Genomic DNA, 12,599 nt, shown 5'->3' on the forward strand with positions numbered 1-12,599 from the left:
TCCACTACAAGAGCTCAAGAGTTTCCTAGATGTTTCACCACTTTATGTTATTTTCTAGCTTTTTGTGATGAACTTTGGAGTCTATCCCTTGGCTCAGTTTTGTTAGAAGGGAATTATCTTGCAGTACTTTAATTAGTCAATGAAATTTTCAATCATGATGTTTACAAATTTACTTTTATAAGTCCTTCGATAAAAAATAATAATAAATAAAAAAATGTGTCTATTTTTGCATAAGCATCATGCATCATTTTGCATTTCATAGTCTCGATTCCGAGTCTCACAAAATTTCTTTTCCATAAAAGGTCAATCTGTTTCAAAACTGGTCCGACTGTCCTCATCCAAGGCCAACTCGCACCTACGACACTCGTGCAAACAAAAAGGGATAAGTGTGGACAAGAGATCACAACGCTCCAGGCCGGGTCAAAGCAGCCTCAATTCCAGCAAGGGCCCGAGTTCCAACATCAACAACCGCCCCGACAACAGGCTCCAAGGATGCAATTTGATCCAATCCCAATGGCATATGCGGAGCTGCTTCCCATCTTGCTCATGAAGAACCTTGTCAAAACTAGAAAGCCTCCTCGAGTGCCTGACGAGTTGCCGGTTGGGTATCAACCTGACCTCTCTTGTGCCTTTCATCAAGGAGCACCCGGCCATGACATTGAGCACTGTCTCTCTTTGAAGATTGAAGTCCAGAAGCTAATTGAAGCCAATATATTGCTCTTCGAAGATTGAATTTGGACTTGCAAGCCACATTTGGGTCGTTTTTGATGTTCCTTCTACTACTTATCTGTTCAAATAATGCGTTGGTTTGTTGTTTGCTGCTTTTCAAAAAAAAAAAACCCTTTCGTTCTGCCCGAGACGAAAGTGAACTGGTGTAGGGCTTTTTGCTTTAAGCATTGTCATCATTAATAAAAAGGTCGTTTTGATCCCGACTTTGTTTTTTATTTTGTGCTTTGTTGTGGAAAAATGGTAATACAAAAAACCAAAAAATATCATCATTCTCAAATATCTGCATAATCATAACTTATACTTGTCAAAATCAATAATCAAATCATGCATTAATAAACCCGTTGAACACATTAACCATGTACTCTCTTCCAACTTTGAGTTCCCTGTGTCCGAAGCTGAAGTAGGGAAGGATGAGGAGACTCCCAACGAGATCTCTCACATATTGGGGCATCTTAGCCATTGAAGCTGCAAACAAAATATCAAGGAGATTGTCCAGAAGATGACATTCAATTACAAAGACTGGCTCGGCGTGCTACCATTCGCTTTGCTCAAATATCGTACTTCAGTACACATTTCAACAGGGGCAGCCCCCCCTCCTTCCCCAATATGCAACATGGAGGTCGTGCTTTCCGTGAAGGTCGAAGTCCCGTCAATAGGAGTTCTGCTAAAGTCCAAGATTGATTGAGTTTAAACGCATGACGACCTTGTACAAATATATAAAAAGAGGTTTGAAACAAACTTCTAACAAAAAGGTCCGTCCCCATGAATTTCAAGAAGGGAACTTTGTACTAATTTCCAACCAGACTCCAGGGGGAAGTGGGCGCCTAACTATGAAGGCTCGTGTTCAATGACTTTTACAACTATGGATGGTGACAAAACTCACATGTCCTATGAATGTCGGTGCAGTCAAGATATACTCTGTCAAAAAATAGAAGCTCGATAAGTCGCAAACCAGAAAAGGCGACTTAGGCAAAAATGAGCGTCTCGGTGGACTGAAAACCCGAAAGGGCGGTCCAGGCAAAAGTTAGAGACAAAAAAAAAATGATGATTATCCTGATAGATTGAAAACCCGAAAATGGCGATCTATGCAAAAGTTAAGGATAAAAAGACAAAGTAACTGCATCAGTCAGCACCATCCACTTGGGGCATATCTGCTATCAAAGAACCTCCAATTTAAGTATCTACAAATCTAAGACTCGGAACGGGGGCAATTCAAGGTCGCATCCAGTCAAGCACCATCCACTTGGGGCATCCAGCTATCAAAAGACCTCTGATTCGAAGCATCTGCAGATCAAAGACTCGGAACTGGGACATTCAAAGTTGTCAGGGAGTATAACTGTTATTGTGTTCAATGTACCTTCCCATATATTTACCATTTTCCAAATTTTTCAAAGATCCGTGGAGCCGTGCCATTGGTAGGCCACCACTCAATTCATAAAATTTGAGCATGTGCCCATTTATTTGGAACTCTCATTTATTCTATTTGCAAAATTTCTTCTATTTTTGATGGCAATACTTGAAGCAAAAATTTTCAAAATACAAAAAACCTTTTTTACATCTTTTGAAAAGTGTGAACAACAAACGCACTCTCTTTGAACTTGTGAGTAGTCGAAGCGTACATCAGCATCCGCCTCGAGAACGGCTACATTCCGGAAGAGAAACATGTCTAAACACAATGGAGGGGACCTCTGCTTCAAGCAAGATGCTTTCATAGTCAAAAAAATATATATACAAAAAGAAATACAAAAATAAATGCTCGCTAAGTTGAAAACCTGAAAAGGGCGGCTTAGGCAATAGAGAGCGTCCCGGTGGACTGAAAACCCGAAAGGGCGGTCCAGGCAAAAATTAGGGGCACAAAAAAGGAATATATTCCCGTTGGACTGAAAACCCGAAAGGGCGGTCCAGGCAAAAGTTAGGGATTTTCAAAAAAAAAAAAAAAAAAAACATGACTGCTGAAGCATACCAGTGGAAGAGCACTCTGCGTCGGTTTACAAATGGCGGCTTCTTCCAGACTTTTGGTACGACAATGGGCCCTCTCCCCAGGAGGTATCAGTTGCTACCTTGTGCCGGATTTTACACCGTCAACGACTTGATTTCTCCACGATAATATCACCTCCAAGGAAGTTTGCCGAGTGTTTGAACTGCGACGTCAGTCCATCTCCTATCTTACCCGTCTTGTCTCGTTTCATCGAGTTACCCGTCACGTACAGATTATACAATCATACAAGTTACATTCATACATCCATACAATCATACATTCATACAATCATACATAAATACTTTCACTTATTCATACATTCATACATATCATATACGCGATATCACTTCATGCTTGATTGCATTGGTCACCAAAATCTTGTTTCGGTCATGTCTTTTCAATTTGGTCTCTACTTATCATCGTGTCAAGCCGCAAGTTTCCACACATGAACATCTGACATTTACCTTCCCATCATCAAAAGTGTCATCCCCAGTGTGTCTGGTCAAGAGATGTCACTCGTCAGTGTCAAGTGGCAAGTCCTAAACAGCGGACAGCTTGAGTCTATCTTTCTCTTGTTTCAAGTGGCAAGTCCTAAACAACGGACAGCTTGAGTTTACACTTTGTCTTGTTTCAAGTGGCAAGTCCTAAACAACGGACAGCTTGAGTCTATCTTTGTCTTGTTTCAAGTGGCAAGTCCTAAAAAACGGACAGCTTGAGTCTATCTTTATCTTGTTTCAAGTGGCAAATCTTGTTTCAAGTGGCAAGTCCTAAACAACGGACAGCTTGAGTCTATCTTTTATCTTGTTTTAAGTGGCAAGTCCTAAACAACGGACAGCTTGAGTCTATCTTTATCTTGTTTCAAGTGGCAAGTCCTAAACAACGGACAGCTTGAGTTTACACTTTGTCTTGTTTCAAGTGGCAAGTCCTAAACAACGGACAGCTTGAGTCTATTTTTATCTTGTTTTAAGTGGCAAGTCCTAAACAACGGACAGCTTGAGTCTATCTTTATCTTGTTTTAAGTGGCAAGTCCTAAACAACGGACAGCTTGAGTCTATCTTTCTCTTGTTTCAAGTGGCAAGTCCTAAACAACGGACAGCTTGAGTCTATCTTTATCTTGTTTCAAGTGGCAAGTCCTAAACAACGAACAGCTTGAGTCCACCTTTATCTTGTTTCAAGCGGCAAGTCCAAAACAACAGACCGTTTGAGTTTACCTTTTCATCTTGTTTCAAGCTGCCAGTCCTAAACAACGGACCGCTTGAGTTTACCTTTCGTCACATTTCAGTTTGAAATCACATTTTATTTTCTTCAGTGACGTCCCCAGCGTTAGCTTTTCCAGTGATGTCACTAATCAATTTCAATTTCAAATTTTAAAAGGTGTCATCCCCAGCATAGCTGCTCCAGAGATGTCGCTAAAAATGTTGTCTTCATTAAGCTATCGTCCCAAACTAATACGGTAGTAGACAATCTTTTCCCCAGTAAAACTACATTCCCTAGCGGAGTCGGATCCCATTCTTCAACGAATTTGGGTATCCCGTCGTTGTTTCTCGTCTCAGTCAAGTCAACTTTGTCGTCCTGCATTCATACAAGCATTTCACGAGCATTCATAGTATCTTAGGTCCAAAATTGGTGTACTTTATATTTAAGTCTCTTCGCTCCGATCGAATTAAAGATTTCATCTTCAAATCTCCGGCCGAAGAAACTTAAATAGGGGCATCTGTCATACCCCAATTTTTGACCTAAGAGTCCTACATTCATACACCGACACGTGCCCTTAGATCTTGATCAGTCTCTGACTTTTCAGTAAAAATTTCGGGAGAGAGGTATTTTAAAATACCTCATATTTTGTCCGAGTCGGGCTCTCTTCAATCTTTATCATTGTTTTTTATTATTATTTTTTTTTTATTATTTTAATTCCATCTTTCATTTAAATTTTAATTAACTTTAATTTTGTTTATAAAAATCTCTATTTTCCTTTTTTAATTAAACTTTAAAGTACTTTGTTTTCTTTTCGTTATTATTATTTGCTTTAGTATTTATCTTCTTTTTTAGTTTTACTTTTTGTCCATATCAAAATTTGTCCAAATCCGAAATTGATCTCAATCCAAGACGACACAGCCTGCATCCTAGTCCAAATCCAGTTTACATGATCCAGTCCAGGTGCATTAGCTTCCAGCACAAGTGATGCGTTTTCTGTTTCCTTCCATCCTCAAACCAAGCACAAACTTCTGCTGTTTTCAACGAACCCTACACTCAAAACCCTCACACTATATAACTAAACCTGCAAGCACACATTGAGGGGAGGCCAATTTTCATCGTAGAACTTACGGGCCAAAATTCATAACCAAATTCATCCTAAACCAACAATTTATTCATCGAACAATTTCACCCACATAAACCTGCATCACGCAACAATTTCATCACACAATCAAAACCCTGCAGAAAGACCAACACAGACAGATTTCCAACATAATCCAGACCAATCTCAACATCAAATAATTCGACCCATCCAAACAAACTCCAATCCGGCCTCCACACGCATCCGTATCCAACCAAACCGATACCAGTCCCAAATCAATTACACAAACGCGATTTCCACAACAGCACACACGGCCAGACAAGCACGAAGAGGGCAATACTTGCAGATCAGAGACGAATCAATCCATCTCAACCGTTTTCAAGCAACAACGATACAACACGAATTCAAAACCAAATCGACACAAACCCGAATCAGAATCGAAAGGAGGCGCTGAACCGAATCCGACAAGACTTTGATTCGACATCGCAAACCCACACAACCAACACGCACACAACCAGAACAGATCCATAGCCGCTCGAAATCTCAACACAACAGCAGCAGTTCGAATCGCGTCACAAACAACTCAGACATCGGCGAGACGACACGCACAACACAACTGTCGCACGATACAGTACGAGGCGCGCAAGGAACCAAACGATCCGAGCCTCCATTCAACCGATCCGAAGAAAACAAGAAGGTAGTTTCCTTTTTTCTTTTTTAAGAAATTGACTGTAGGGATTTGTAAGTTTAGTCCGGAATTTGGAGTAAAAATCGAAATAGGAAGTGAAAAAGGGTAGGAGAAGAAGGTACAGAGAACAGAGGGAATCTTAGGAGAAGAATAGAGGAGATTGAGCAAAAAAATTAAAAAGGACAGGTTTAACAGTAACCGGCGGCGGCGCCGCCACCCCTGGCCGGCCAACCGCCGCCGGAAAATTCATGCAGAAGAGAGAACGAGGGAGAAGATAGAGGGAAGAGAGAGGGACTCTCTGAAAAATGAATGAAAAATGGGTAACAACCCATATATACTCCCCCAACCGGTCGGTTCACTAAAACCGACCCGGTATCTATCCAAACCCGACCCCATCTGTTCCCTATAGGCCCAGATGCGCCCCTGCAGTCCATCCAAACCCAACTTCCCATTTTCAATTCCTGCACCCCCCTCATTACTGTTAATACCCCCCTGCATGCATTTTTTTTTTATTATCTTGTTTAAACTTTCTCATGCATCTTTTTTACTTATTATTTTATACCCATTCCTGCATCGTATTTTACTTATATGTATCATCATCGTTATTTAATTGTTTGTCTTTTAATTATTTACATAGAATTAGAATGTATATAGGCTTTATGTAAATTATTTATTCATTTTCGTTTCTTGTATAGAATTTAGAATGTAAAAATAGGTTTTCATGTAATTTATTTATTTCTCTGCAGACCATAGCATGTATAATAGGTTTTATGTAATAGTTTAGGCGTATGTGTGCGGGCGTGCGTGTATGCCTTTTATGCTTGTTAGTTTAGGTAAAAGGCCTTTGTGGTGGTCCAACGCCACCATGGGGTCCTTACGCTTTTATTTCTTTATGCTCCGTTAGTTTAATTATATTCTAGTTATTTGAAAACCACAAACAAAAATATTTTTTTTTAATAAACCTTGATCTTAAATCAAGTGCCGTCTTTTTTTCTTTTATTTTCTTAATCAAACATTAATCAATTTAATTTCATTTTGAGTCTCTTTTTGAATATAAAAAAAAACACAAACAAATTCTCACTTGCCACTTTGGCTTTCTTTCATTTTAAAACCTTTTTTTCAAAAAAACCTAAAAAACACTCAACCAATCAAACGTCTTTTTTTTACCCCGAACTACGAGGTTTTGATCCCTCACGGGTACGTAGGCAGAGGACACTCGTCCTTCCAAATCAATAAAATGTAGATAATTAGGTCCTCCTTTTCTTTTATCATTTCAAAAATCTTTTTTTCAAAAACAAGCAAGTTATAGCACATTATTTAGATAAAACCAAGAGGTTCCCGTAGAGTACTACGGACATAAAGGGTGCTAACACCTTCCCTTTATGTAACTAACCCCCGAACCTAAAATCTTTTCAAAATGGGGTGTTTGAACTTTTTTTCCCCTTTTCTTAAAAAAATAAAATGTTCAGTCGTGAAATAATAAAGTGAGTCAATAAGCTAATCAAATAGCATTGATCTCCGAAAAATGACGCGACAAAAATGCTTGGCATTTTCCATTATTTTCTCCTTTAGAGTCTCATCTTTTGAAAATGCATGAGATTTCAATTTTCTACATTTTCAACTTAATGGCCTATATTTGGGCAATGCATACAAAATAAGGCAATATTTCAGACTCTAAATAAAATAAAAACGCATATCCTTCTCTTTCAACGAGAATATGATCATGTAGATGATTAGGAGTATTCGGAGTTTAAAAATAAAGGTTATATTCATTTATATATAGACAAGAGAAGAAGAATGTTCATAAAATAAAATTAAGATATAAAGAAAGGCTTATATGAATTTTTCAAGTTCCTCCCTATCCTAAATATTGAGCAACCAAAGTTATCAATATTTACTATTTTATCTCATAGGGCAATGAGACATTATCTTCAATTTATCTACTATTTTCATAATCATTGGCAATTTCCAGAAACAATTCTGAACCTTTCTATATAATATAATAACTATCCTAATTCATACACTGATCAATAAAATATTTAAACAATATATATAAATCTTAATTGTTTACACACACCAAACACAAACATCTATCAATTATTATCCACAAACATCATGTCAATAAACAATGAAAATCAACTCACGAAAAAAAAATTGTTAAATAATCATAGAGACTAATTAACAAGTTAAGAAACATAAAAAAAAATATATAAAAAAAAAAATTAATCAAAACCTCTCACACTGATCTGAGTAAATTTCCATGAAGAATCTATCAACAATTTCAACATAAGCAGGACAAGTTAGTCTTGAATAATAATAAAGAACCTCTTCAATATCCATTGCATAATCCACATTGCTTACATCCAACATCTCTAATTCCCTCAATTTCTCTTTTACCATACAATATTTTCTTTCTTTCATATCCTTAGAAGTATATGATGAATCTTTTTGCTTTCCTCTTTGAAGGGTCAATCTCTTCTCGTTGTTTTTGTTGTCGAAAACCTCTCTTTTCTTCGCCCGATTTTTCTCCTCAGAAGGACTTGCATTAGGCAATTTCATATAGCCACCATTAGTGTTGTTAATGTTCATGTCCATGACATGATTTGCAGCTAGAGAATAAGATAAGTGATTATGAGGTGAAGCACTTTTTGGAAGCTTTTCGTAGTCAGAAGAGAATAAGGACTTGAAGTTCTTCAATGTGTTTTTGAAGAACTTCTTAGTGGTAGTAATAGAGCTTCTTAGTAGCATTGGTGATGCTTGTTTATAGCTATAGATAGTACTATTTTTTTTTTTTGTATAATAATTGTAAAATGCAATACCTTTGATGAAGAGAAGAGACAAATATTGTAGTTGGTGATGATTTTATTGAAAAAATTTCTTTATAGAGGTGATTGAAGAAGATGAGTTAATAAAGAGATTTTGGTTTTTGCTTTGTTTTTGTTTGTGCTGTTTGGTCTTCACAAGCTCATGTGTTGTGTTGTCTCTTGTGTTCCTAACTTGACCCTACAAATTCTAACCTTGGAAGATTGTGAGGGTTTCTTTTTATTTTGATTTTAAAAACAAGTTTTTTTGTTAGTTTCGTTGCTTGTACTTTTGATGGTGGAGTTGGTGTGTTGTAGTTTGTTTGAGAAAATGAGAGGAGTGGGTGGTTGTTGAATTGGACTTATTTGAACTATTTTGTTTCTTATTTATGGTATCTTTTCTCCTAATCACTATTCAATAATCATATTCCTCTTCCTTCTCATGTTTTATTTTTTTCGTAAAAGTTTATGTGAGTTGAATTCCGGAGCTCATCAGGGTCAGAACAGACCACAAGACTCAGAGAACATTTATAGAGTTATTTATAGATTATCCATCAAAGAAATCTATACGCGATCGGTAAGAGTTGAACCAACGATATTACAGATGAGTCACTCTCATTTACAATATGCCATATACTTAGTAAAGTATTTAATAGGGTGGCTAATGGAATAAGAACGAATACTCATTAATAAGAATGGAGTACTTGTTTTGAACAAATTCAAAGATTAACTGGTAAATCGATAGAAAAACAATTATCCGAATGGTGGTGAAATCATGACGTTGATGATGGACAATGTGTTTTTACATGTATTTCAACGCTCAAGTCAGTATAATAATTGATGTGAATGAAAAGTTTAGAAAAATGTATATCTTTATTAGTGGTGATGTGATGGCATACCTTAATTATATAAAAATAAAAAATAGAAAGAGGATCAACTATATCTATGTTACTCTTTAGATCTCAAACAGAATTGTATCTTAAAAAATATACAAGTAGACTTCATATAAAATTCTACATATATTAAAACATTTTGCCACACTTTATTTATTGTAGTATAAAGAGTTATAAGGTTGGCTTGTTAATTAAATTGAAAGAATTGCAGCAACAATAAAATTGTACTGATATTTACTATTCAAAGAAAAAAAAAAAACTAAATGTAGCATTTGCTTGACAAGTTGAACATTGCCCAAGTTTGAGTAGAAGATGAAGAAAAACCTTCCTAACACAGTAACATGTGACTGACAATGACCAAACATGTCTAACGCAGCAATGTATTTTCACTATTTTTTGTAAAAGCAATGTATTGTTACTTTCAAATCCAAGGAATTTCAAATTTTACTGTGTCTTTTTCCATTGAGTTTCTCACGCGTCCTATGCAGTTTGGATTTTAGAATCTGAACTGCATAAAAACTCCATATAAAACCTCCAAAAACACGTTGAAATATTTTAGATTTTAGAATCAAAATAGGGCGAGCGAGAAGCTCATAGGATGGAAAAAATAATGGCTTCAAATCTTAATGAGTAAGTTATTAAGAAAAAGTATGTAACACTTTTTTCTTTGTTTCTTAATTTTGGAAGATATAATACTTATTTTTATACTACTTTCTACCTATATTTCTTTCAAAGAAAATTAAAATAAAAGATATGTTTAAATACAAATATACAGGCCTTGGGCTTTTATCTATCAAGTCTCTTCACTCCCTGAACATTTTCATCCAGCTTCAATAAAAGTTAAAAAAATAAATAAAAGTTAATCTCATATCCAGCTAGCACCTTTGGATTTATGTGAAAAGTTCAACGCATTTTACAATGTCAAAATTGCTTAAGACTTCTGGACTTGCATAAGTGATTGATGCATCCCGTCTAACAATTTCGATATTTTTATAAGTTAAGTTAAAAGTTGTCAACTTGCATAACATTTATATTTGATAAAAATATTATTGATCGATGTGTTCACGAATATGTGTATAAATATTTTTTTTTGAAGAAGTGTATAAATAATTATAAGTTTATTGTTAGCCATTCATTAATGCTGCATAACAATTTAATCTCGAGAAGCTATGAAACAAATGTCATGTTCATAACAAGAAGGGGTTCAATTCAATCCATGTCTATAGTTTTGACAATAGCATATCCTTGGTTCATTATTTCTGGTCTTTGACATGTGTGGTGTTACTTTCATTATGTTATTATTCCAGCTATTTTACAGAATTTAGGCCCACTATTTCATTATGGATTTATTTTTCAACGCAACAAGTAGCACCGGTTTCATTTACGTCCCATAAATTAAATTTTTTTGTCCTTTATCAACACTTTATACCATAAGATATACAGGGGTAGATAGAAGGATATGATGTATGATAAATAGTAATGTTGTACATAAGGAATACAGCAATCTAGAGCAGCTACTTAGTCACTAATAGCTAATTATACAGTGAAAGTTGATTGACCAAGACTAACTAACAATACACCAAATTTGATAAGGATGTAAATATATAAAAGTGAGCCTAATCTACAAAGCAAGATTGAGTATTAATTAATTTGAAAATGGCCATGAGTTTCTAGAGTTTGGAACCTGTCTACATCCAAGAAATTAAGGAACAAGATGGTGTTAATTGATAGAGCAATAGTGGTATGAACTCGTGCTTAATATAAGATAAGATGATAGAAAACCCCATATAAGATTGATTAGTCACCGTTAGACATATGAAACTTTCTATTTATATCTGCCTCATTTTACTCAATCATAAGTGTATAATTACTTAACCATATATATGTATTACTTTAACCAACTTTTTTTTTTTAATGGTAAATTATAATACTCTTATCTTATAAGAAAAAGTTGACTTTTTAGATTCATTGTGTAATTAATGTATCTTGTCTAGAATATAGACAAAATACATTATTTATACAATGAATCAAAAAAGTCAAATGTTTTTTTATAAATAGAACCGGATGGACTATATCAATTAGTTGGTTTTTTTTGTCAAAAAAAATTAATAGTTGGTTGCTCAACTAAATATTTACTCATTTTTTAAGTTTTAGCTCGGGACCTCCAACTCTTTCCTTAAATTCAAATCAGTTGAATTACTCATATAGAAATAATCGTATCATATCCATTAAGTATAACTCAGATGATAATTGCATAAATATTTGATGTGTCGGGCGTGGGTTCGAACATGCAATTCTTTACTTCTTCATGCTTAATATGTATGATTCTCACCACTAGACTATTCGACCAAAAAAGATGTCACATGCTAATAATAAGTAATAACATATTGATTTAAATACATTGACTTTGAAAATGATCTTTAGACACTCATGCACCCTGTTAATATCTTGAGATAGGAAAAATAGATAGTCTCTACTTCTTCATGTATCAACGGAAGTTGAGTGTAGTGGAAGGAGATAGTCTCTCACAATAAGATAAACCAAAGTTTAAATTTAACTATGAGATATGTGCTACCATTTTATGCTCAACAATACTTCCAATAGAATTATTTCCAAGAGAATGAACTATGACAAATACACAAAAAATTAAACCCAAAGTATTTATAACAAAACAAAAGCCTGGATATAACCCGGAAAAATGAAAGACCTTTAGGCTTCTTCATTATATACTATATGCAATGAAAAACAATTTGTCTTTCTCCAAGCCAACAAGTATTATCCTGCTTCAATATCTTGACAAAATTATTCTGTCGTTTAGTATTTTTATCAAATAAAAATAAATTTATTCCAGGCCATTCAATTTAAATCGTAATAGAGAAGAAATATTGTACAAAATAAATAAAAATGTTTCCAAGTTTTTTTGTTTGTTTAATTTTATTTAAAACAAGGGATAGATCCTCTCTTGTGAATTGATAGTCCATTAAATTTGAGCCATAAAATATTATAAGATAGGAGATGCTTTTAAATATTAAAAATGGTAGTAAGGATATTAAAAAAATATATATATTTAAAAGTTGCTTGTTGATGGGGTATTAAGGGACGAATTTGGCGCTTGGGTTTGTGGTGTGGCTTGCAGTATGGCTTGCTGCTTGGTCCTATTGACTGAGATTTGGGGTATTCTAACTATTCTTCAAATTGTTTGGGAGAAAGATTA

At 35.1% G+C, this 12,599-nt stretch overlaps 1 protein-coding gene across 1 annotated transcript; it reads right to left on the reverse strand.

Moving 5' to 3' along the window:
- Positions 1-7,621: 7,621 nt before the first annotated feature.
- LOC146918394 (uncharacterized) lies at positions 7,622-8,825 on the reverse strand. The gene has a single exon (XM_085720044.1). The coding sequence runs from the start codon at positions 8,437-8,439 to the stop codon at positions 7,918-7,920; it is 522 nt and encodes a 173-aa protein (XP_085576170.1). The 5' UTR covers positions 8,440-8,825; the 3' UTR covers positions 7,622-7,917.
- Between the last annotated feature and the right edge of the window lie 3,774 nt (positions 8,826-12,599).

The sequence above is a fragment of the Medicago sativa genome, chromosome 6, assembly GCF_051527215.1.
Source record: "Medicago sativa cultivar Bolivia chromosome 6, Bolivia_mono, whole genome shotgun sequence".
Taxonomy (NCBI): domain Eukaryota; kingdom Viridiplantae; phylum Streptophyta; class Magnoliopsida; order Fabales; family Fabaceae; genus Medicago; species Medicago sativa.

Coding starts and splice junctions, on each gene's coding strand:
- LOC146918394 (XM_085720044.1), bottom strand. CDS start 8,439: ATGCTACTAAGAAGCTCTATTACTACCACTAAGAAGTTCTTCAAAAAC.